Source organism: Salmo salar, chromosome ssa10, assembly GCF_905237065.1.
Source record: "Salmo salar chromosome ssa10, Ssal_v3.1, whole genome shotgun sequence".
Taxonomy (NCBI): Eukaryota; Metazoa; Chordata; class Actinopteri; order Salmoniformes; family Salmonidae; genus Salmo; species Salmo salar.
In genome coordinates, this window is record NC_059451.1 from 80,832,554 (window position 1) to 80,860,126 (window position 27,573).

General features: G+C 42.4%; 1 protein-coding gene across 2 annotated transcripts in view; it reads right to left on the reverse strand.

Moving 5' to 3' along the window:
* Nucleotides 1–4,824: 4,824 nt before the first annotated feature.
* shisal1b (shisa like 1b) overlaps nucleotides 4,825–27,573 on the reverse strand; it is a 67,969-nt gene continuing 45,220 nt past the window's right edge. Inside the window, exons 4-6 of one of the 2 annotated variants that reach the window (XR_006757007.1) lie at nucleotides 13,635–13,942; nucleotides 5,493–6,293; nucleotides 4,825–5,361 (exon numbers count right to left, since the gene is read on the reverse strand). Coding sequence is in view for 1 of the 2 variants with exons in the window: in XM_014124478.2 (XP_013979953.1) it covers nucleotides 6,289–6,293; nucleotides 13,635–13,942 (313 nt within the window). In the remaining variant the exon portion in view is untranslated. Of the gene's footprint in view, nucleotides 6,294–13,634; nucleotides 13,943–27,573 lie in introns of both variants that reach the window. The other variant, XM_014124478.2, reaches the window with a different exon arrangement.

The window sequence follows — 27,573 nt, forward strand, 5'->3', positions numbered from 1 at the left end:
CTTGGTTTCCATGTGTTTGATGCCATTCCATTCGCTCCGTTACAACCGTTATTATGAGCCGTCCTCAGCTCTGAAGCCTCCACTGGTATGAAGAGGAGGTAGAGAGAGAGACAGAGGGAGGCAAGGAGATGGAGAGAGAAGTGGGGAGGGAGAGAGGGGATTAGAGATAGAGAGAGACAGAGAGAGAGAGACAGAGAGAGACGTCTGTCTAAGTCTTCCACCAATTTAACCTTTGCATCTTTATCACTATCTCTCCCCATTGACTGCAGTGTATTGACATTAGCCTCACGTGTTGTGACTTCTCTTTTTGCAAAAATGTCACAGGATGATGTTTTGAGGCTGACAGTGGGTTGCTCAGGCCCACTTTCATTACAGCTCAATGTCACACTACTCACAGGGCAGACAGAAAGAGAGAGAGTAGACCTGGCGAGGGTTGTGTTCCTCCTCTTCATCACGTAACTAGCCCATTTCAGTAGACAGTTTAAATATTCTGTCAGGTCATCTGAACGGTTTCTCTTCACTCAATGTTTTCGGGCCAGCCTTCCAATTTACTGCCCTTGAACTCCCCGGTCTCAGGGGATTGCCAGTTAGATTTGCCCGATGAAAATTGTGGACATTTAAGACATTTAAGACAGGGATCGCAGTCTGATTTTCTGATCTGAGGTCAGGTCTCAGAGGATTCTGGACACTTAGTGTCGGATATAAAAAGGTCTGCAATTACAATAAATAGACTACTGAATAAGGGCTGTCAGTCTTGTTGAAGGTTCAGTTGAGGGGAAAATGGGGCTGAGTGTGGAGGAAGTGCAAAGACAGATGCAATATTGGTACTGCTTATGTTTGGTACTCCTGTACAGATAGACATCTACACATGAACGTTCTCTGAGTAAGGGAGGAAATGTAACTAGTTTACATTTCACAATTAGTTACACACTTCAGCTCTATTCTTCTCTCCTATCCTCTCTCCTTACCTCTCCCATCCCCTCTCCTCTGCTTCCTTCTCCTTACCTCTTCTCTACCACCCCCCCCCCCACACACCCCCCACCCCCCCGTGTCTCTATCTTTGACTGACATCTGATCTTTGAGTGACAAATGGCACTGTAATGATCATCAGATAGGGGCATCCAAATGGTCTTTATCACATTGCGTTTAGACAAATGGCACAAAATGGCAACATTAAGATCCACTTAACGTGGGCTCAGCGCCACAGAAGGGCTCTCTGCCCTGCCTCGGAGAAGGCTGAGTGGGCAAGGGGGTAGATGGGAGTGATGAGGTGGTCTAATGTGGTTTTAATAGATGGATGCCGGAAGCCGATGCTTTGCCCCACTTCTCTGGAACAGTGGGATAAGGAGGTCCAGGCAATGTTTTGTTTTCATAGTGATTAATGGGGTGAATTAGTTCACACATGTCCATGTCTCTGTGGTCTTTTCATAATAATGCGATCACAGCAATGAAACAGAGAGGGAGGAGGGAGAGGTCTGGGAGAATGTGGAGGTGATGGGGAGCAAAGAGATGAATGTGTTTAGGGGAAGAAAAGAAGAGTGTGAGGGACAGACTGGTGGGAGGAGGAGAGAACAGAAAAGGAAGTGTGAGGGACAGACTGGTGGGAGGAAGAGAGAACAGAAAAGGAAGTGTGAGGGACAGACTGGTGGGAGGAAGAGAGAACAGAAAAGGAAGTGTGAGGGACAGACTGGTGGGAGGAAGAGAGAACAGAAAAGGAAGTGTGAGGGACAGACTGGTGGGAGGAAGAGAGAACAGAAAAGGAAGTGTGAGGGACAGACTGGTGGGAGGAGGAGAGAACAGAAAAGGAAGTGTGAGGGACAGACTGGTGGGAGGAGGAGAGACCAGAAAAGGAAGACTGTGGGACAGACTGGTGGGAGGAGGAGAGAACAGAAAAAGGAAGTGTGAGGGACAGACTGGTGGGAGGAGGAGAGACCAGAAAAGGCATATTGAACAGAGGTACAGAGGTGAGAAGTTTGGAGAGAGAGAAAGCTGATTAATGAAAAAGTTCAAAGGACTTCCTGCTAACAAACCTTGACAACTCCTGTGATGCTCTGGCCTCTCACACGCTCCCCCAGCTGTGGCAGACAGGTTTTGTCATTTAGAACAAGGTGTCTCTGTCTGTGTCTGTCCCTGTCTGGCCTGTCATCTCCTAGCCTTAATGATGTCTATGCCTCTGGCCTGGCTGCCTGGGTCGTGTGATTCACCAGGCTGGGAGTGTCAGCTACAGGCCACTGCTTTGACTCAGACAGGATGTTCTGGCCAAACACAACCTCTGAAACTTGATTCAACTTTTATGTTTTTGGCTCCCAAGTTGTGCTGAGATTCTGCATTTGATAAAGAGCAGAACACACTCAGGAATGTTTAAACACACTGGAAAAGATACATCTTTATTTCTCCCTGGTGTAACAATACAAAGTTAACAAGTGCAGAAACAATTCAGCTTCTAACTGTACATTCTAGTGGGTAATACATAGACAGAACGTGGTGCAGGTCATCATCACCACACCCACAGTGAGGTACCGACCAATCACTACAAAGCTTCTGTGTACAAGTGGAGATTCACTGTAAGGCAACTGTTACTACAGCAACCACATAAGTGCGCTGCCATCCTTACAGCAATGATTACAATATTGACTACCGTAAATTCCGGACTATAAGCCGCAACTTTTTTCCCACGCTTTGAACCTTGCGGCTTAAACAATGACGCGGCTAATATATGGATTTTTCCCGCTTTCAAATTTTTTTAATCCAAAAAAACACATTCTGTGACGTGCTCAGTTTTTTGGCGGCATGAAGCTTTCATTAGACCAATGAAATTGCCGAACGGGTTAAGGTCAAACAGTGACGAGAGCGACAATGAAAACGATCCAATATCGGATGAAGCAATTCTGAGGCTATTCAACTCCGACACCAAAGGAGATGACTTCAGTGGTTTCAGTGCACAGGAGGAGGAAGATAGTGACCAATGACTTTCTTGGTAGGCTACTGTTTACTGCAAATTTTTTATTTTTTGTTACAAGCCGTGTTTCGTTAAAGCCTATTTATTTTTGTTACAAGCCGTGTTTCGTTAAAGCCTATTTATTTTTGTTACAAGCCGTGCTTCGTTAAAGCCCATTTATTTTTGTTACAAGCCGTGCTTCGTTAAAGCCCATTTATTTATGTTACAAGCCGTGTTTCGTTAAAGCCTATTTATTTTTGTTACAAGCCGTGTTTCGTTAAAGCCTGTGTAAAGTTCATTTGTTTCAATGTACCGGTAGGCACCTGCGGCTTATAGACATGTGCGGCTTATTTATGTTCAAAATAATACTTTTTTAAATATTCAGTGGGTGCGGCTTATATTCAGGTGCGCTCAATAGTCCGGAAATTACGGTATGTCACGTCAAGTCCATGTTAAGAAAACAAAACAGAAAGTCAGATTTGCCTTGTAAAACAACAACACCACAGACCTTGTTTGGGCTTCCAGTTTGGGGAGGGCTGCAGTTAGGCTCCCCATTATCATTGCTATGATAAGAGGGGCAACTGTTGGGCTGTAAGCCTACATGACATGTCTGTTGACACTGCCTGCTAGGGCAGGGGCATTACCCTAGTCACCACCACTACATATTGTCGATGGGAAGGGAATTCCCTGCTCACAGCTTTGCCTTGTTACAGCAAAACAGCACTGGGGTTCCGGAGGAGACGTGTGTTCCCTAGCATATCTGATCTCTGCCATTTCCACTGTTTTGAGGCCCAATTAAATCCCCTTTGTACTTCAGAAGCTGTTTAAAATTCCTGCTCCTCCAGGCTTCCTTGCTGCTGATGCTGCCTCACTTTCTGGGGGGGAGAGAGAGAGGAGGGAGGGAGGGAGGGAGGGAGGGAGGTAAGGAGAGAGTGGGAGAGAGAGGAAGAGAGCGAAAGGGGGGGAAGAGGTAAGAGAGAGAGAGAAAGAGGGAGAGAGAGAGGGAGGGAGGGAGGTAAGGAGAGAGTGGGAGAGAGAGGAAGAGAGGGAAAGGGGGGGAAGAGGTAAGAGAGAGAGAGAGAGAAAGAGGGAGAGGGAGAGAAAAAGGAAGGAAAGCAGGACGAAAAGATAGAGCGCAATTAGCACCTCCACAGCTCTCCAGTCCAGGCCAATTATTTCAGTTGGGCGCATCGTATCTCAGCACAAGGTACAAGTTTGCTGGAGCAAACATGCAATTAGACTATACGGAAGTTAACTATGTCAAACTGGCCAAATCTGAACGTTATTGCTAATCATAAGAGATCCCGTTGAGTATACCAAACATTAGGAACACCTTCCTAATATTGAGTTGCACCGGGGTATGGGCTCTACAAGGTGTCGAAAGGGTTCCACAGGGATGCTGGCCCATGTTGACTCCAATGCTTCCCACAGTTGTCAAGTTGTCTGGATGTCCTTTGGATGGTGGACCATTCCTGATACACACAGGAAGTTGTTGAACGTGAAAACCCTAGCAGCATTGCAGTTCTTGACACAAACTGGTGCGCCTGGCACCTACTACCATACCCCGTTCAAAGGCACTTAAATCATTTGTCACCCTCTGAATGGCAGACATACACAATCCATGTCTCAGTTGCCTCAAGGCTTAAAAATCCTTCCTTAACCTGTCTCCTCCCCTTCATCTACACTGATTGAAGTGGATTTAAGTGACATCAAGAAGGGATCATAGCTTTCACCTGGATTCACTTGGTCTGTCTATGTCATGGAAAGAGTTCTTAATGTTTTGTACACTCAGTGTATATTGTCAGCCATGGTCATTGTTGTAACAGAAAATTGTAACATTTACTTTTTTGGGGTGCTGCACACTTCAGTGAATTTATGAAGCCAGATGTTGACAAAACAATTTATTTAAATCATTTGAATAAATTGGCAGGTTCAGTTTGCCGTTTTAGTATATTGGGGATAGTTGTCCTGCTCCTCCTGCCATGTGGCTGTTCAGGAGTATTGGTGGTATTTCCAGTAACTCCCAGAGAACCATTTATGGGTCTGCCCTCTTGGTTGGCCCCTACCAAGGATACTGTAGTGTATTGCCTGCTGCACGGTGCATACAGTCCAGGAATTCTCTGCACGTAATGTACTGGCTAAGCTGCTGCCAGATCGCAGGTTATAGCTCCAGAACTGGGGTAGAGTGAGGAGAGTGAGTAGAGACATACCCCTGTACAGTACTATATACCGCCTGGTCTTCCCCCCCTACACTCCATCCCCCTCCCAGTCTGCTGACCTGAACAGATGCTTTATTCTCTCTCCCCTCCCAACACAACAAAGACTGCACTTTATGGATCAATAAGAAAGTTCATGTCAGAAATGAGTTAAGTGTTGAGCTTTATCCCCTCCCTGTGCGTGCACTACACTGCAAAAAGTGAAATCTGAGCAAACCTAAATCAAATGATCTGCCACTGACGTTAGATCATTTAGCTTGGTTTGAAAAAAGAAGAAAGATATTTCAATAGAAGATATTTAGGCTTGCTTAGATTTCACTTTTTTTTTGCAGTGTAACACCTTTCAGTGGGAACCACTGACGTGATTATTTTGTCAGCACTCCACTCTCCCTGATTGCTGAGCTGACAGGGTGCCTTGAAGGGGAGGGGCCACCATATTCAATAAAGGTTCATTATGCTGAAATATGTCTGTTCCATAGACTTCACCGTCCCATTAAATCTATCCTCAGTGATTGAGCCAGTCTATGTCCTAATTTTAGCTCCAAAGAGATGCTAAGCATCATGGTGAATCGTCTAGAATGTCTACCACTCGTAAAAAGTCCCTGACTAGTCTACATTAAATAAATCACCAAGAGATACACCCACTACCTCTTCTGACTACTACTGAATTTAACCCCACACAGCAACAAAGTACAATCAACACTCAAACACACACATTAAACAAAGCCCCCCTTGTTCAGTTGATCAGTTGCTGTTTCAGTTTCCATTGGCATCCTCTTAGAACAGCCCCAGCCCATGCAGGGGTTCTTCATGATCACTTTCAGTGCCTGTGACCTGTTCCTTAACAGTGTTCGGGTAGCAGCAGCTCCATTCGCCAGGACCTTTCATAGTAGTCTAGTGTTGACCTTTGGCCTGGTTCCGTTGGTCCAGTGGTGGAGGTGTTTAGAGGAATGGAGGCGAGCAGGTTCTGCTAGCTAACTGCTATCTCCGGCAGGGCCAGCCACCCTGTGGTATGTTACTGTGTAAATAATCCAGCCAGACAGAGACAGGTGTCGGAGCCGTGCTATCTTCTGCGGCGTGCTCTGCTCAGCATCGCTGCTCTCTACCCTTCTATCCATTCATCCTCTCGCAGCTTCAGTCTGAATGGAGAAAAAAAGGAAAGTGATGTAGTATTAAAACCCTTGGAACAGGAGTATAGAACCCATCACCCAGCTAAATTAACCAGCCACATATACTGTGTCTCAGCCTTCTCCTTGTTTGTATTGCACAAGGCCAGTGGGGAAAAAGGCATGACATGGTTATTGTTGTGATCTATTTTTAATTGCAGTGAAGTGAAGAAAGGAAGAAAAATCAACAACCATTCCCCTCCCTGATGATTCCTCTCTACCAGGCTGTGTTGTGTTGTGCATTTTTTAAATGTAAATTAGGCCACCATATGGAGAGTGATACTCTCTAATTGGACAGGGCCTGGACATGCTGCTCTACACACACACACACACACACACACAGGGAAAGGTAGGTTACCTTCTAAATGTAATCCGTTACCAGCCCAAAATTGTCATCAGTAACACAACTCAAAATAATCGGATTACTTTCAGTTGCTTTTGGATTACTTTCCCCTTAAGAGGCATTAGAAGAAGACGACAAAAAAGATCCATCAAATGCATTTGCCGCGTCGTCATAGTGGTCTGTGACTTGTGGTCAGACTCGCTCAGGTGGAACAAACTATTAAACGTATGCTTTTTTTCAATGCTGAATTGAATGTCACTGGGTAAACAGAAAGGTGTCATTATGCATTCTTTCCCCGCAAACATCCTTTCTGAATTTAAATGTAATCCAAGAAGTAATCATCTAGTTTCCAAAAGTATTTGTAATCTGATTACAATATTTTAGCTGGGAACGTAACTGATTACAATTCGTTTTTTTGTAATCAGATTACATGTAACTAATTACATTTAATCAGTTACTCCCCAACCCTGCAAACACAGGACAGCCTTCACTTGATTTAATTATTTACTACTCAGTCATTACCACACAAAACACTTCAGCTAAAGTTGTGGTTCAAAGATAATGTGTGAATATGCAGGAAATAGACACAAGCATTGATCACGACACTTGTGGACCCAATTTTTTTTCATGAAAGCTGTTTGAAGCTATCGAGCATATTTCTGGAAGAATCTGGCATGAGTGAGTGGTATCTGTGTGATATTATTGTGTCACTCACTGCTCTGGCAGACTGGCAAGCAGATGGGTACTGTAAGTGAGGTGGGTGTAGGTGTGTTTTCTGCCATATGGTCAAGTACAATCAAAGCAATGTACCAGACATTGACCATCTTATGAATCATAAACCAGTCTCCATTTGCCAGGTGACAGACTTGCCAATACGATATCTCAGTCACAGAGGCCTGACTGGAAATGGCTGTTAGGTGACAACCAAGCAGATGGCTCAGCTCTGAGTCAGGGCCTGTAAATGTGATGACAGATGCCACCTTGTTTGGACCACTCTGGTTGGCTGACCTGTGCAGGCCTCTTGAAGCAGTCAGGTAGGCAGGCAGGCACCACCCAGGAGGTGGGTGGTGTAGTATATAGCGCTTGGCCAGATTGCTGTGATCTGATGCCAAGTTGTCCAGGCGTTGATCACCGTAGCGATAGATCTTCACCATGCAGTATTAATATGATATGGAATGTTGCTGGCTGCCTACTCTGTTTTCACACTGTCAATGGTCTTGTAGCTGGCATATCCTCACTCATCAAATCAGCACTCATGTATTGTTAATTCCATCAACAAACATACTGTAGAGAGGGAATGGATTTTTCGCTTTTTTTAATGACACATTACACACCAACCCCTAAGCAGTCATATCGTCTCTTACTGTGTTGTCAAACCTGAATTAAACGATATTGGATTTCAGCTCTTTTTTATGATGCTCTGAAGCATCATACTAAGTTTGTATTAGCACGGGCACATGAGGAATGTGAAGTGCACCAGTAATAATACAGAAGAGAAGGCTGCCTACATGAAAGAAACTGAATACAGGACCTCTCTCTGGTCCGGCGTCCATCAGACATGTGCGATCCGATGCCATGGGGTGAAGAGGGTATCAAGAGAGTTAAGAGGTATCACCCCACCCCTGGGCAGAGAGAGCTGCCTTAATAATCAGACGTTTTAACCCGATCTGAGACTTTGTAACCGTCAGTAGGACATCCCGTTTCATTACTGTGCGACGAGTGTTTTTATCGCGTGGTGCTCGGAGCTTCCAAGAACAGCTGTGTTTACTGCGGTGTAAATGCTTGCTACCAGGTCTCCAGTGGACCACAATGTAAAAAATAAATCACGTGTGTGGCCATGTGCTCTCCGTGCACAAATTGGCAAAAAAAGCAAATTAAGAAGCCACAGCTTCTTATCAATCATGGCGTACTTGATACTGCCATGATCCCACTGTTCATATTCTTTGTTATACTTAAACAAGGGGATTTACTGTTTGTTTTCTATATTGGACCCACCGGATTAGAGGTCGACCGATTAATCGGAATGGCCGATTTAATTAGGGCCGATTTCAAGTTTTCATAACAATCAGAAATCAGTATTGATGGACGCCGATTTGGAGGATTTTTTAATATATTTTTTATTGTATTATTTAGACCTTTATTTAACTAGGCAAGTCAGTTAAGAACACATTCTTATTTTCAATGACAGCCTAGGAACAGTGGGTTAACTGCCTTGTTCAGGGGCAGAACGACAGATTTTTACCTTGTCAGCTTGGGGATTCAATCTTGCAACCTTACGGTTAACTAGTCCAATGCTCTAACCACCTGCTTTACATTGCACTCCACGAGGAGCCTGCCTGTTACGCGAATGCAGTAAGAAGCCAAGGTAAGTTGCTAGCTAGTATTAAACTTATCTTATAAAAAACAATCAATCATAATCACTAGTTAACTACACATGGTTGATGATATTACTAGTTTATCTAGCCTGTCCTGCATTGCATATAATCGCTTAGGTACACCTTGCTCCAACCATAAACATCAATGCCTTTCCTAAAATCAATACAAAAGTATATATTTTTAAACCTGCATATTTAGTTATTAATATTGCCTGCTAACATGAATTTCTTTTAACTAGGGAAAATGTGTCACTTCTCTTGCAAACAGAGTCAGGGTATATGCAGCAGTTTGGGCCGCCTGGCTCGTTGCGAACTGTGAAGACTATTTCTTCCTAACAAAGACAGCCGACTTCGCCAAACGGGGGATGATTTAACAAAAGCGCATTTGCGAAAAAAGCACAATCGTTGCACGACTCTACCTAACCATAAACATCAAGGCCTTTCTTAAAATTAATACACAGAAATATATATTTTTAAACCTGCATATTTAGCTAAAAGAAATCCAGGTTAGCATGCAATATTAACCAGGTGAAATTGTGTCATTTTGCGTTCATTGCACGCGGAGTCAGGGTATATGCAACAGTTTGGGCCGCCTGGCTCGTTGCAAACTAATTTGCCAGAATTTTACGTAATTATGACATAACATTGAAGGTTGTGCAATGTAACAGGAATATTTTGACTTAGGGATGCCACCCGTTAGATAAAATACAGAACAGTTCCGTATTTCACTGAAAGGGAAAACGTTTTGTTTTCGAGATGATAGTTTCCGGATTTGACCATATTAATGACCAAAGGCTCGTATTTCTGTGTGTTATTATGTTATAATTAAGTCTATGATTTGATAGAGCAGTCTGACTGAGCGGTGGTAGGCAGCAGCAGGCTCGTAAGCATTCATTCAAACAGCACTTTCGTGCGATTTGCCAGCAGCTCTTCGCTGTCCTTCAAGCATTGCGCTGTTTATGACTTCAAGCCTATCAACTCCCAAGATTAGGCTGGTATAACCGATGTGAAATGGCTAGCTAGTTAGCGGGGTGCAGGCTAATAGCGTTTCAAACATCACTCGCTCTGAGACTTGGAGTAGTTGTTCCCCTTGCTCTGCATGGGTAACGCTGATTCGAGGCTGGCTGTTGTCGATGTGTTCCTGGTTCGAGCCCAGGTAGGAGCGAGGAGAGGGACGGAAGCTATACTGTTACACTGGCAATACTAAAGTGCCTATAACAACATCCAATAGTCAAAGGTATATGAAATACAAATCGTTTATAGAGAAATAGTCCTATAATTCCTATAATAACTACAACCTAAATCTTCTTACCTGGGAATATTGAAGACTCATGTTAAAAGGAACCACCAGCTTTCATATGTTCTCATGCTCTGAGCAAGGAACTTAAACGTTAGCTTTCTTACATGGCACATATTGCACTTTTACTTTCTTCTCCAACACTTTGTTTTTGCATTATTTAAACCAAATTGAACATGTTTCATAATTTATTTGAGGCTAAATTGATTTTATTGATGTATTATATTAAATTAAAATAAGTGTTCATTCAGTATTGTTGTAATTGTCATTATTACAAATAAAATAAAACAAAAATCGGCCGATTAATCGGTATCGACTTTTTGGGCCCCAATAATTGGTATCGGTATCGAAAAATCATAATCAGTCGACCTCTACACCAGATTAGTGTAAATACATGGCTGTTTTTTCCTTTTCCTGATCAATGCGTGTTGTCTCTTCTTTCTAGCCAGAACACACAGTACCTGGTTAAGCCGTCTGTATTTGTTTAAGCAGATTTTTTTTATAAAGGACATTTATCTATCCACGGAGAGAAAGTAATAACAGATTCCCAGGCCGCCTACACAGAGCCTGTAACAGATCTAAGGCTGTGCACACATACCAGCCTTCTCAAGTAGCCTTATGGCAAACAGTGTTCCCACACATTCACTTGTCAGGCTGCAATTCCTCCACAAGAGGAAGTAGATAGAGCGAAATGATCTGATACTTCTACTTTAAAAAGTATTGGAGATTCCCCATTTCTGACACTCTAATTCTCAGCCATTACCCATCATCCTCCCTGACCCTGGTGATACAGCTCTGTCCCTCGCAACTAAACTCAAGGCCATCTGATGATGACGTGTTGTTTGGGCAACAAACTCTGGAAGCTATTCAGTCATAACTGGTTGTAGAGTTTTCAGTGTAAGACAATAGCAATGTTATTTTAACCTCATCCCAGAAAAACAGCTTTTGATTGAACAGAGCCTTTGTTCTCTGTCATCTCAATGTTTTTGTCATTTGGGAAGAGAGCATCATTTTTCATTCATAACTTTGTACATATTATGAAAATATCATACTAATGAATGTTTACAGAAAGCATACATGCTATGTGCTGACTAAGCCAGAGTAAGTCTAATCTCCATTTTTTATTTTATTTAACCTTTATTTAACTAGGCAAGTCAGTTAAGAACAAATTCTTATTTATAATGACGGCCCTAACCTAACCTGGACGACGCTAGGCCAATTGTGCGCCGCCCTATGGGACTCCCAATCACAGCCGGTTGTGATACAGCCTGGAATCGAACCAGAGTCTGTAATGAAACCTCTAGCACTGAGATGCAGTTCCTTAGACCGCTGCACCACTTGGGAGCCCAAATGACAAAATAAAATAGACATACGTCTCTATTTTCAGAACAAGCTCATAGTGAAGTTAAAGAACTCAATGCAATCTATACCAACCTTATGGAGTCACAATGCAAAGCACTGACTCTCAATCATCCATTACAACACCCTATTCCTGACCCAATTCTGATCCCCTTTCAAAGACCCCATGTTTTGTCTGAAGTTGGGCTGTTGCCTGTAGGGGTCAAGTAGCCCTGGCTGAAGTTGATGAGGCTTCTCAGACGTCTCTGCCTAACGTTGTAGTTAAAGGGGCAGTGCTGTTAAAAACTAGATTTTTCTATTTTATTTGTTTTTATTTTTCCACACCATGAGGTTGAAATAACACTCTGAAATGGTGAAAATGATGATAATGCCCTTTTTGTGTAAGAGCTGTTTGACCCTTCATCAGGGTATGGAGGTGGGCATTAGACCATCCTATCAACCAATCAGGGCTGTGTATGCAAATATCTTTACATTTGTTTCATAACCACACTCGATCAGACTAAGCATTTCAATGGCCAAAAGAGTCTCAGGAATAAATTATTCAAAATATATTTTGAGTTATTTTCATGAAATAAACACATAGTTATTTATTAGACATACAGTGATGATTTAAAAAATACAATTAAAAAGACTGCATGGGTGCTTTAAAGCATGTATTCACCACTAGGATAGATAGTATGTGAGCTCTTCGATCATGGCAGGTTCTAATTAGGCATATATTCATCAATAGGACAAGTGCTATGGACATGTGTCTCTGTGGACATGTCCCAGTGGTAGTTAGGCATGTATTCACCACTAAAACAGCCCCAGGATCCCCTTCCACTGCCAAGCTCCTCTGTCTTTGTCAGAACTCTGGCTGTCAAGGTCTGGCACGGCCATAAACCCATTTGTCATATCTCTGCCCTCATTAAGTTCTCATAGACAGTCAGAGAGATGGCTTGGCCCAGAGGACTGACTGTCTGTCTGTCTGTCTGTCTGTCTGTCTGTCTGTCTGTCTGTCTGTCTGTCTGTCTGTCTGTCTGTCTGTCTGTCTGTCGGTCTGTCTGTAAGCCAGCTCCTGGACCTCTAGAGAACATCTGAGACAGAGATCAGTTTGAATAATTTACATTTTTAGCCAAAGATTTAGGTTGTTCTGACGGTGTTTGATCCAGCTGTTCTTTGAATGCTTTGATGATAGATATGTGTGTCAAGGCTTGATGTGTGTCCCAAAGGTACTACAGTATTTAGTTGTCTCTCACTTTCCTCCTCTCTCCGAGTGGTGCGAGTGACTGAAGGGGCATGTTGGGCGAGGTATCGAGCAGTCCTTGCGTGTGTGTGGGGGGAGAAATGGAGAGAGCATAGGAGTGTGTGTGGGAAGAGATGGCACAAGCGTGTGTGTCTGTCTGTGTGAGTGTGGGGGGGGGGGCAGGTGTGTGTGTGTGTGTGTGCATGCATGCGTACATCTATATATGCGTGTGTGTTTGCGGGAAAGGTTACAGCAGGTGAGTACGTGAGTGTGTGGGGAGGCTCAGTGGTTCAGATTCCCTGTCAGCCTACGCAGCTGATGGGGGAGGAAGGACTGCTGCTGGAGATACCAAACCTCTCCTTATGGAGACATGTTGCTCTGATGGTCTGCTATGGTAACTTCCCCTTAGCAACATCGTACCGTTCTACGAGACATAATGAAGATGAGACAGCGTAAGGTGATGAACCCCGAGGGAGAATGTGATAGGCTCCCTCGTGCTTTTGCTGTTCAGAATGAGATCATCAGCAATTGTCCTATCTGCCCCATCTATGCCTTCCAGTAAAATAGCGCAGAAACATTTGGCATTCGAACGTGTTAGTGTCCTGACTCTGACAACTCTATGTCCATACAGTACAATGTAATAGTGTAGTCATGTATATAACGCACAATGAGTCTGAGTGGACATCCACTGACTGCTGGCGACAGAGTGACTCACCAGACGGTGGGGGCGTGCTAGGGTTCGTGGGGCTCTGGTCCTCTCCTCTGAGGCTGTGTCTGAGGTGCTGGTGGCTGAGGGCCATGGGGTGACCCTGGGTCTGTGCCTGGGTCTCATTCTCCTCTCCTGGGACTGGCTGGTGCCACTGGCTCCTGGCTTTCTTCAGCCAGCGCCCACCCAGACCCCACTTCTCCAGGTATACTCTGCACAGCTCATAGTTCATGGCCGAGTAGTAGAGGAAGTCCAGGGCTAGCAGCACCATGACGAAGAAGCCGTAGATCCACACTCCTACCAGGGCTGTATAGTTACTGTATAGGAGCGATAGGGGAAATAGAGAAAGTGAGAATGGCATAATATATAATTATATGTATTCACCTTTTCTGTGTGCATTTTAAGCATATTTTTGGTAAACGTATATTATGTTTAAGAAAGTGTGACTGAGATGTAAAGGGTGTTTCTAATTGCCTATCCACCTTAATTAATAAATCTCTCTCTTCAAACTTTGGTCCCAGTTTTTCATCCCAACACATTTATTAATGCATTTCACACTCCATAAGGATTTATGTGGTCCACATTAGCACCTTCTTCAGATTCACGCTCCGCTCCATAAATCACCTGTACGGTAAATGTCTGCAAATAGTTTCCAATTACAGTATACCTGTCATGCCCTGATCTGTTTCACCTGTCCTTGTGCTTGTCTCCACCCCCCTCCAGGTGTCACTCATCTTCTCCATTATCCCCCGGGTACTTATACCTGTGTTTTCTGCCAATTTGTTTTGTTTGTTCAAACCTACCAGCATTTTCCCTTGCTCCTGTCTTTCCTATAGTCCCTGTTTTCTAGTTTCCCAGTTTTGACCTTTCCTGCCTGACCTGAGCCTGCCTGCTGTTCCGGTGCCTTACACCCTCTCTGGATTATTGACCCCTACCTGCCTTTACCGGTTTGCCTGCCGCTGTTTTAAAGAATACACTCTAGTTTCTTCAACAATGTCTGCACCTCGGTCATACCTTAAAGCGTGATAATACCTCGATGAAAAGCGTTATGAATGACACTTGTAATAAATGTCTTTATATGCTAATTATTTGTAAAAATCATCGTGTTACAGATCTGTGTATTAGAGAAATGACTACCCAGGAAGGGGATTGGGTCCTATCAGAGTTCAGACAGGAAGGGGATTGGGTCCTATCAGAGTTCAGAACTCAGCATCAGTCAGCTTTAATTTATCTCTCTGACCCTGAAAGATAATGAAACAGAGGATAATATTATTATATTACTGCTTTCAAGTGAGTTTGATTATTTGGAGGGAACACCATTCCTTATTTTGGGGAAGACTAATGAATAATGGGCTTTTCCAAACATTTCCTTGGATGGTGTTGTGGATATTTCACAAAACCATTTAGAATTATTCTATGGTTGTACTTGCTTTGCAACTGCACTCAAACCCATATGAAAACCATGTTTACCTCTTCTCACCTCTCCCTGTGCTTGTGTGACATATAGCTGACATATAGCTGTTTTCATGGTTTAGTCTGTGGTGATGTGTACATTTGTCTATTTAAGAGCAGCAGGGCATCCTTCCAGCAGTGCATTTGATTTAACCTTAGAGTAAGCAAACCTAACTGTTTGGACAGCCATCAGAAACAAATGTTAGACAATGTTAAACAAGCCAAAATGAAAGGACAAATAGCTGAGACTGATCATGACACAGACACAAAGAATTTCCTAACAGATACACATAAAGTAATAATTTGCTAATCCCAGTGACTGGTCCAATCACCGTCCGCAGTAATAGAATAGCCTATTAACACTCTCATGCCCGTAACACTTTAGCCATGATGCTCAGAGTCCCAGACACAGAGCTATGGCCAGTTTAATCTGAGGCCAGTGGTAAATATCACCACTTCAACTCTGCAGTCCAGAGGGGAGGAGGAAGAAATGGCCTCCCATCAGCCACTAGATGAAATATCCTGGCCTGCCGAAGGGCATGTGTAACTGGTCTCAGAGAGCACCCCGCTGACAGGGTATTAGAGGAGAGAGACAGACAGAATAAGAGAGAGAGCTCTGACAGAGTCTGTGTTTCAGTCTGTCAGTGTCCTCATACGGTGCTCCTATACACACTATGGGATGTCTCTTCTCTTCCTGAGTTCCACTCGATTGCTGCAGACAGAGCTGTCGGTCTCCATAGAGATTTGTCTTCAAGTTTATCTATATTAGTGTATCTACTTACATTAGTGTAGTATGTTGGAGTATATTATATATAGTATGCATTGGTTGAAGCTCAAAGTTAAATTCAAATCGCCCTACCATCATATGTAAACCAAATATCTCTACCGTCAAATCAACTTGATCGGAGGTACACGACACCCTCCCAGCCTCTCGTCATAATTCGTCCAGCGGTTACCAAGAACCACTATACCAGATTTTTGACGTGTCATTAGAATTATGGTCGTTAGACAATTTTTTTCCCAAACCTAGCTCAAATTCTAGACGTCCAATTAAAACGAGGCTACATCGCACATTAGGTGAACTTATTTTTGTATTTTTTTTGCGTACTTTTACCCCTTTTTCATAAGGAATCGGGAGAGGCGAAAGTCGAGAGCCATGCGTCCTCCGAAACACGACCCAGCCAAGCCGCACTGCTTCTAGACACACTGCTCGCTTAACCCGGAAGCCAGCCGCACAAATGTGTTGGAGGAAACACCATACAACTGGCGACAGAAGTCAGCTTGTAGGCGCCAGGCCCGCCACAAGGAGTCGCTAGAGCGCCATGGGACAAGGAAATCCCGGCCGGCCAAACTCTCCCCTAACCTGGATGATGCTGGGCCAATTGTGCACCGCCTCAGTCACGGTCGGCTGTAACAGAGCCTGGGATCGAACCCGGGGCTGTAGTGACGCCTCAAGCACTGCCTTAGATCACTGCGCCACTCAGGAGGCCAGGACCATGAGACTTACATCCATTTGGATTGAATAAGTTTGTAGGTGCATCCGTAAAAAAAAATAAGAAGAAAATCACAATTTACCTTCTCTCATGTGCACATTTCTGGCCAATAAAAGCCAACGATGTGCTACAAATGCTCACATATTTTCAGCCGAACCGTGTGCAACTTGGTTCTTACTCAACAGAAACCGCTAGCTAGTAGAAGGCTAGCAGCTGTAGTTAGCTAACTTACACCAGTTGGATGAGAAGCGAAAGGTAGGTAACTAGCTATTGAAGGTTTTTCATACGGCTGAAGTAAACAGAAGTGAACTGCTGACCTGGACACTTACGTGTAATCAGAGCAAAAAAAATGTAACTAGAGAATGTCCTTGGCTTCTATTATAGCTAGTTAGAGACACCAGACTTTAGTAAAACTGACACACTGCTAATTTATAATACATGCACACACCAGAGATCCAGTGCTAATTCTAGCCTTTACCTTACGCATTCATTCAATTTTCTTCTGGTCATTATAATCCAAATTTGCGCTGACTGATCAACACAGTGTCAAGTTACTTTTCAATGTGTTCCCGAAAACCTGACGTCGCCATCCACCAGTAAAAAGTAGCAGGGGTGCAGGTTGTACATGAAGCATCCAGGTAAAACAACATCATAATGATCATTTGCTTGCGCGACCTGTTTTAGACTTTCTTTTTTTCACCTCTAAAAGGCTAAGCCGTTGGGAGGTGGGGTTCTACTCAGCTGACAAATGTAATTATTTTTGTATTATTTGATAAAATATTGAATTTAGCCTTTACTACTTCAATGCTACGATTATGGGTTCGATTCCCATGGGGGACCTGTATGAAAAAGTATGAACATGTATGCACTCACTCCTGTAAGTTGCTCTAGATAAGAATGTCTACTAAAATGGAAAAGGAACGAATAGACCATTTCAGTTTTCACATAGAAACAAGTTGCATTTACAAAGTATTTCAAGAAACTGGAAAACATATACAGTTGAAGTCAGAAGTTTACATACACTTACGTTGGTGTCATTAAAACTCGTTTTTTCAACCACTCCACAAATGTCTTGTTAACAAATTATAGTTTTGGCAAATTGGTTAGGACATCGACTTTGTGCATGACACAAGTAATTTTTCCAACAATTGTTTATAGACAGATTATTTAACTTATAATTCATTGTATCACAATTCCAGTGGGTCAGAAGTTTACATACATTAAGTTGACTGTGCCTTTAAACAGCTTGGAAAATTACAGAAAATGATGTCATCATTTGAGTCAATTGGTGGTGTACCTGTGGATGTATTTTAAGGCCTACCGTCAAACTCAGTGCCTCTTTGCTTGACATCATGGGAAAATCAAAAGAAATCAGCCAAGACCTCCACAAGTCTGGTTCATCCTTGGAGCAATTTCCAAATGCCTGAAGGTACCACGTTCATCTGTACAAACAATAGTACGCAAGTATAAACACCATGGGACCATGCAGCCGTCATACTGCTAAGGAAGGAGATGCGTTCTGTCTCCTAGAGATGAACGTACTTTGGTGTGAAAAGTGCAAATCAATCCCAGAACAAGAGCAAAGGACCTTGTGAAGATGTTGGAGGAAACAGCTACAAAAGTATCTATATCCACAGTAAAACGAATCCTATATCGACATAACCTGAAAGGCCGCTCAGCAAGGAAGAAGCCACTGCTCCAAAACTGCCAGAAAAAAGCCAGACTACGGTTTGCAAATGCACATGGGGACAAAGATCGTAGTTTTTGGGGAAATATCCTCTGGTCTGATGAAACAAAAATAGAACTGTTTGGCAATAATAACCATCGTTATGTTTGTAGGAAAATGGGGGAGGCTTGCAAGCCAAAGAACACCATCCCGACCGTGAAGCACGGGGGTGGCAGCATAATGTTGTGGGGGTGCTTTGCTGCAGGAGGGACTGGTGCACTTTACAAAATAGATGGCATCATGAGGATGGACAATTATGTGGATATATTGAAGCAACATCTCAAGACATCAGTCAGGAAGTTCAAGCTTGGTCGCAAATGGGTCTTCCAAATGGACAATGACCCCAAGCATACTTCCAAAGTTGTGGTAAAATGGCTTAAGGACAACAAAGTCAAGGTATTGGAGTGGCCATCACAAAGCCCTGACCTCAATCCTATTGAAAATGTGTGGGCAGAACTGAAAAAGCATGTGCGAGCAAGGAGGCCTACAAACCTGACTCAGTTACAACAGCTCTGTCAGGACGAATGGGCCAAAATTCACCCAACTTATTGTGGGAAGCTTGTGGAAGGCTACCCGAAACGTTTGACACAAGTTAAACAATTTAAAGGCAAATACTAATTCAGTGTATGTAAACTTCTGACCCACTGGGAATGTGATGAAAGAAATAAAAGCTGAAATAAATAATTCTCTCTACTATTATTCTGACATTTCACATTCTTAAAATAAAGTGGTGATCCTAACTGACCTAAGACAGGGAATTTTTACTCTGAGAAAATGTCAGGAATTTTGAAAAACTGAGTTTAAATGTATTTGGCTAAGGTGTATGTAAACTCTGTATCAAACAAGTATTTTATATTCCACAATTATTATCAGATTAACTGTTTTGTATAGATAATTATCAGACTCAAGTTACAAACGCTGGTAAACGCTCAATTACATTTAGCGAATTTTGTTTTCACTGGGCCTTTACTAGTCCTGAATTAGCCGATATTGACGCCTTCAGTGGGGGCAAAAAAAAAATTCTGCAGCACCCCCACACCCAAACTACTTCTTGCAGCTATGGTCTGTCCTATTTCTAGGAGACATAAGAAAGCTCAGGATATATTTTTGGTCACATATTTAACCCCTTATTTTTGTTGGCACAAAACTACCTCCATACTCCCATTCATTTGTATGGGTTAGCTTCAGATGAGTCCCATGACACTTGTGGGGGTTGTAGAGCAAAACGTCAAATTTTTCCATAGAGTGGTCATATTATTTTATAGTCCAAACCGTTCGGACACTACAGACGTTTTCATGAGAAGACAGATTTTCGGTCTCATGGTCTGACAACCATCACTGTAGCTTGGCCACCTTCCACCGCAGATGGGTAAGGCCGACATATGCGGATGTGGTGGATTGAGATGCAGCCCATGCAAAAAAAACAAATATCTCTAGTTTAAAATGATGGATTTTGTTCGGTTGTTCGATTTGGGTTCGTTGGGCGTCGTTGAGTGGCAAGGAACAGGAAGTGTGGCGTGCACTAGCATTAGTACTACGGAGGAGAGAACGGTAGAGTGACCAACTCTCAAGGAAGGCATCTGTTGCCCTCATCCGTCAGATGCCCGCCCTCCCTACGGTACAAATGCATGCGATAAGTAGCACAAGTTGTAATGTTTTCTCCTTTTCAGGTGCCACTTTCTGTCATTTGAGAAGCTGACAAACAATTTATGCTACAGGACATCAAACACTGTCAGTAGCACTTATGTATGTTCTGTTCCAAATCTGTGAGTACTCCCAACTGTTTTCATATTTATACATCTGGGAATGTGTGCTCTTTTACTGGAGCTGGACCGCCGTGTATATCATTACTAAGAACATTTGTAGCTAAAGGACTTAGAGCGCCTATCCAATGTCAGATTTGTTTTGTTTTTGTCTAATTTGTCACAGTTTGTGTATCAGGAGTTAACAAAATTGCTATTGAAGAGCCACAGGGTTATGCAGGCTTTTTTGTTCAATCCCAGTGCTACCACACTTGATTCTACTACTCAGCTGTTCATCGAGACCTTGAATAGTTGAATCAGTTGTGGTAGAACTGGGCTTGAACAAGAGAGCCTGCATAGCCCAATACATCATCAAGAGCAATTGTGGCCATCCATAAATTGTATGTACAAAGTTTACTACATCTGATTAACCTGTTAGGGCTAGGGGGCAGTATTGACACGGCCGGATAAAAAACGTACCCGATTTAATCTGGTTACTACTCCTGCCCAGTAACTAGAATATGCATATAATTATTGGCTTTGGATAGAAAACACCCTAAAGTTTCTAAAACTGTTTGAATGGTGTCTGTGAGTATAACAGAACTCATATGGCAGGCAAAAACCTGAGAAGATTCTGAACAGGAAGTGGCCTGTCTGACAAGTTGTTGTTCATCTTGGCTCTTTTTATTGAAGACTGAGGATCTTTGCTGTAACGTGACACTTCCTACGGCTCCCATAGGCTCTCAGAGCCCGGGAAAAAGCAGAATGATATCGAGGCAGCCTCTGGCTGAAACACATTATCGCGTTTGGTAAGTGGCCGATCAGAGGACAATGGGCTTAGACGCGTGCACGAGTCGACCCCGTGCTTTATTTTCTTTCCTCTTTTTACCTAAACGCAGATTCCCGGTCGGAATATTATCGCTTTTTTACGAGAAAAATTGCATAAAAATTGATTTTAAACAGCGGTTGACATGCTTCGAAGTACGGTAATGGAATATTTAGAATTTTTTTGTCACGAAATGCGCCATGCTCGTCACCCTTATTTACCCTTTCGGATAGTGTCTTGAACGCACGAACAAAACGCCGCTATTTGGATATAACAATGGATTATTTGGGACCAAACCAACATTTGTTATTGAAGTAGAAGTCCTGGGAGTGCATTCTGACGAAGAACAGCAAAGGTAATAATTAATAATAATTCCCCAATGGTGGAACAAGCTCCCTCACGACGCCAGGACAGCGGAGTCAATCACCACCTTCCGGAGACACCTGAAACCCCACCTCTTTAAGGAATACCTAGGATAGGATAAAGTAATCCTTCTAACCCCCCCCTTAAAAGATTTAGATGCACTATTGTAAAGTGGTTGTTCCACTGGATATCATAAGGTGAATGCACCAATTTGTAAGTCGCTCTGGATAAGAGCGTCTGCTAAATGACTTAAATGTAAATGTAAATGTAATAACATTTTTCTTATAGTAAATCTGACTTTGGTGAGTGCTAAACTTGCTGGGTGTCTAAATAGCTAGCCCTGTGATGCCGGGCTATCTACTGAGAATATTGCAAAATGTGCTTTCAACGAAAAGCTATTTCAAAATCGGACACATCGAGTGCATAGAGGAGTTCTGTATCTATAATTCTTAAAATAATTGTTATGTTTTTTGTGAACGTTTATCGTGAGTAATTTAGTAAATTCACCGGCAGTGTTCGGTGGGAATGCTAGTCACATGCTAGTCACATGCTAATGTAAAAAGCTGTTTTTTGATATAAATATGAACTTGATTGAACAAAACATGCATGTATTGTGTAACATAATGTCCTAGGGTTGTCATCTGATGAAGATCATCAAAGGTTAGTGCTGCATTTAGCTGTGGTTTGGGTTTATGTGACATTATATGCTAGCTTGAAAAATGGGTGTCTGATTATTTCTGGCTGGGTACTCTGCTGACATAATCTAATGTTTTGCTTTCGTTGTAAAGCCTTTTTGAAATCGGACAGTGTGGTTAGATTAACGAGAGTCTTGTCTTTAAAATGGTGTAAAATAGTCATATGTTTGAAAAATTGAAGTTTTTGCATTTTTGAGGTATTTCAATATCGCGCCACGGGATTACACTGGCTGTTGAGTAGGTGGGACGCAAGCGTCCCACCTAGCCCATAGAGGTTAATGTTTGTTTGATTGTAAATTGTAGATTTTGTAATAACTCACTATTGTTTACTGAAGAAGTACTACATTACCTGTAATCTTTAAAGTACATATTCATGTAAATAGCTATTGTGTACATGTTGATTATTTTGTGTATTTTCTAGGAGCTTTCTCGATTGTCTTGTTAAAGGAGATCAGGGATTTTTCCCCCAGTTTACTCCATATTGGCTTATACGGGTTTCTGTTTTTTCAGTTCCCTCTGGAAAATCATCTGTTAATATTAAATAAAAACTAATAACTACATTATTCCTGTTGCCATTTGTCATTATTGTGTACTTTAACTTGACTTTCATTGCTGTGTTTTACTGTATTATAATGTATAATCAACGTAGAGTGTAAAAAACAAGTTTTAAGTGAGAAATAGGCATTGGTCTGAAGCAGTAAAAGAAAGGAAATTTACATGAGCACCACAATGCATACTCCACTCTACCAATGTTTTCCAGCACACAGCTTTGACCTACTACAGTAGCTATTTTTGGTCTTTTGTACTTCCAATAATGTGTAGGCAGGTTGATTCAAACAGCTTAATTCATACTCTTCAGAGGGATAATGGACTTTACAGTGTTCTGCTATTAAAATTATGTATATATATATATATATATATATATATATATATATATATATATATATATATATATATATATATATATATATATATATATATATATATAAGGTACCAGTCAAAAGTTTGGACACACCTAGTCATTCAAGGGTTTTTCTTTATTTTACTATTTTCCACATTTTAGAATAATAGTGAAGACTTCAAACCTATGAAATAACACATATGGAATCATGTAGTACCCAAAAAGTATTAAACAAATCAAAATATTTTATATTTGAGATTCTTCAAAGTAGCCACCCTTTGCCAAGATGACAGCTTTGCACACTCTTGGCATTCTCTCAACCAGCTTCATGAGGTAGTTTCAATTAACAGGTTTGCCTGTTAATTTCTTTCCTTCTTAATGCGTTTGAGCCAATCAGTTGTGTTTTGACAAGGTAGGGGTGGTTTACAGAAGATAGCCCTATTTGTTAAAAGACCAAGTCCATATTATGGCAAGAACAGCTCAAATAAGCAAAGAGAAATGACAGCTCATCATTACTTTAGGACATGAAGGTCAGCCAATGTGGACCATTTCAAGAACATTGAAAGTTTCTTCAAATGCAGTTGCAAAAACCATCAAGCGCTATGATGAAACTGTCTCTCATGCAGACCACCACAGGAAAGGAAGACCCAGAGTTACCTCTGCGGCAGAGGATAAGTTCATTAGAGTTACCAGCCTCAGAAATTGCAGCCCAAATAAATGCTTCACAGAGTTCAAGTAACAGACATCTGAACTAGAGGTCGACCGATTATTCGGAATGGCCGATTAATTAGGGCCGATTTCAAGTTTTCATAACAATCAGAAATCCGTATTTTTGGACGCCGATTTGGCCGATTCTTTTTTTTTTTTTTACACCTTTATTTAACTAGGCAAGTCAGTTAAGAACACATTCTTATTTTCAATGACGGCCTAGGAACGGTGGGTTAACTGCCTTGTTCAGGGGCAGAACGACAGATTTTTACCTTGTCAGCACGGGGATTCAATCTTGCAACCTTACGGTTAACTAGTCCAACGCTCTAACCACCTGCTTTACATTGCACTCCATGAGGAGCCTGCCTGTTACGCGAATGCAGTAAGAATCCAAGGTAAGTTGCTAGCTAGCATTAAACTTATCTTATAAAAAACAATCAATCAATCAATCATAATCACTAGTTAACTACAGATGGTTTATGATATTACTAGTTTATCTAGCCTGTCCTGCGTTGCATATAATCGCTTAGGTACACATTGCTCCAACCATAAACATCAATGCCTTTCTTAAAATCAATACACAAGTATATATTTTTAAACCTGCATATTTAGTTATTAATATTGCCTGCTAACATGAATTTCTTTTAACTAGGGAAAATGTGTCACTTCTCTTGCAACAGAGTCAGGGTATATGCTTCAGTTTGGGCCGCCTGGCTCGTTGGTAACTGTGAAGACTATTTCTTCCTAACAAAGACAGCCAACTTCGCCAAACGGGGGATGATTTAACAAAAGCGCATTTGTGAAAAAAGCACAATCGTTGCACGACTGTACCTAACCATAAACATCAATGCCTTTCTTAAAATCAATACACAGAAGTATATATTTTTAAACCTGCATATTTAGCTAAAAGAAATCCAGGTTAGCAGGCAATATTAACCAGGTGAAATTGTGTTACTTCTCTTGCGTTCATTGCACGCAGAGTCAGGGTATATGCAACAGTTTGGGCCGCCTGGCTCGTTGCGAACTAATTTGCCAGAATTTTACGTAATTATGACATAACATTGAAGGTTGTGCAATGTAACAGGAATATTTTGACTTAGGGATGCCACCCGTTAGATAAAATACAGAACGATTCTGTATTTCACTGAAAGGAAAAACGTTTTGTTTTCGAGATGATAGTTTCCGGATTCGACCATATTAATGACCTAAGGCTCGTATTTCTGTGTGTTTATTATATTATAATTAAGTCTATGATTTGATAGAGCAGTCTGACTGAGCTGTGGTAGGCAGCAGCAGGCTCGTAAGCATTCATTCAAACAGCACTTTCGTGCGTTTTGCCAGCAGCTCTTCGCTGTGCTTCAAGCATTGCGCTGTTTATGACTTCAAGCCTATCAACTCCCAAGATTAGGCTGGAGTAAGCGATGTGAAATGGCTAGCTAGTTAGCGGGGTGCACGCTAATAGCGTTTCAAACGTCACTCGCTCTGAGACTTGGAGTAGTTGTTCCCCTTGCTCTGCATGGGTAACGCTGCTTCGAGGCTGGCTGTTGTCGATGTGTTCCTGGTTCGAGCCCAGGTAGGAGCGAGGAGAGGGACGGAAGCTATACTGTTACACTGGCAATACTAAAGTGCCTATAAGAACATCCAATAGTCAAAGGTATATGAAATACAAATCGTATAGAGAGAAATAGTCCTATAATTCCTATAATTCCTATAATACCTACAACCTAAAACTTCTTACCTGGGAATATTGAAGACTCGTTAAAAGGAACCACCAGCTTTCATATGTTCTCATGCAAGAAACTTAAACATTAGCTTTCTTACATGGCACATATTGCACTTTTACTTTCTTCTCCAACACTTTGTTTTTGCATTTTTTAAACCAAATTGAACATGTTTCATTATTGTGTTTCATTTTTTATTTGAGGCTAAATAGATTTTATTGATGTATTATATTAAGTTAAAGTAAGTGTTCATTCAGTATTGTTGTAATTGTCATTATCACAAATAAAATAAATGAAAAATTTAAAAAATTGGCCGATTAATTGGTAACTGCTTTTTTGGTCCTCCAATAATCGGTATCTGTATTGGCGTTGAAAAAAAAAATCATAATCGGCCAACCTCTAATCTCAACATCAACTGTTCAGAAGAGACTGACTGAATCAGGCCTTCATGGTCAAATTTCTGCAGAGAAACCACTACTTAAGGACACCAATAATAAGAAGAAACTTGCTTGGTCCAAGAAACACGAGCAATGGACATTAGACTGGTGGAAATCTTTCCTTTGGTCTGATGAGTCCAAATTGGAGATTTACATGGTTTTTAGAGTGAAGTACATCGGAAAAAAGCAAAAGAAAACTGCAAGACTGAATAGGAGAAAAAACAAGCAACAAACAAAGAAGATAGGCTTTTGAAAAATAACTATTTTTCATAAAATTGTAGTTATCTTAGCAAGCTGAATTGTTTACCAGTTGCTAAGCAGTTGCTAGGGACTCTTTTGGAAGAAGCTAGCTAGCTAACGAAGAACAACAAAGAATATCTAGTTAACAGAAGAAAAGAAAGAGAAAATCAGGACAGAAGAAAAAGGATATCAAAGTGAAACAGTTCTCTAAAGACACAAGAGACAATAATACAAGAAACAACACTTCTGTAGCTTGTCAACTGTGTCTGTCTATCCCTGTTCTCTCCCCTCTGCACAGGCCATACAAACGCTTCACACCGCGTGGCCGCTGCCACTCTAACCTGGTGGTCCCAGCGCGCACGACCCACGTGGAGTTCCAGGTCTCCGGCAGCCTCTGGAACTGCCGGTCTGCAGCCAACAAGGCTGAGTTCATCTCAGCCTATGCTACCCTCCAGTCCCTAGACTTCCTGGCGCTGACGGAAACATGGATTACCACAGATAACACTGCTACTCCTACTGCTCTCTCTTCGTCTGCCCACGTGTTCTCGCATACCCCTAGAGCATCGAGCCAGCGGGGTGGTGGCACTGGAATCCTCATCTCTCCCAAGTGGACATTCTCTCTTTCTCCCCTGACCCATCTGTCTATCTCCTCATTTGAATTCCATGCTGTCACAGTTACCAGCCCTTTCAAGCTTAACATCCTTATCATTTATCGCCCTCCAGGTTCCCTTGGAGAGTTCATCAATGAGCTTGACGCCTTGATAAGTTCCTTTCCTGAGGATGGCTCACCTCTCACAGTTCTGGGTGACTTTAACCTCCCCACGTCTACCTTTGACTCATTCCTCTCTGCCTCCTTCTTTCCACTCCTCTCCTCTTTTGACCTCACCCTCTCACCTTCCCCCCCTACTCACAAGGCAGGCAATACGCTTGACCTCATCTTTACTAGATGCTGTTCTTCCACTAATCTCATTGCAACTCCCCTCCAAATCTCCGACCACTACCTTGTATCCTTTTCCCTCTCGCTCTCATCCAACACTTCTCACTCTGCCCCTACTCGGATGGTATTGCGCCGTCCCAACCTTCGCTCTCTCTCTCCCGCTACTCTCTCCTCTTCCATCCTATCATCTCTTCCCTCTGCTCAAACCTTCTCCAACCTATCTCCTGATTCTGCCTCCTCAACCCTCCTCTCCTCCCTTTCTGCATCCTTTGATTTTCTCTGTCCCCTATCCTCCAGGCCGGCTCGGTCCTCCTCTCCTGCTCCGTGGCTCGACGACTCACTACGAGCTCACAGAACAAGGCTCCGGGCAGCCGAGCGGAAATGGAGGAAAACTCGCCTCCCCTGCGGACCTGGCATCCTTTCACTCACTCCTCTCTACATTCTCCTCTTCTGTCTCTGCTGCTAAAGCCACTTTCTACCACTCTAAATTCCAAGCATCTGCCTCTAACCCTAGGAAGCTCTTTGCTACCTTCTCCTCCCTCCTAAATCCTCCTCCCCCCCCCCCCCCTCCTCCCTCTCTGCGGATGACTTCGTCAACCATTTTGAAAAGAAGGTTGACGATATCCGATCCTCGTTTGCTAAGTCAAACGACACCGCTGGTCCTGCTCACACTGCCCTACCCTGTGCTTTGACCTCTTTCTCCCCTC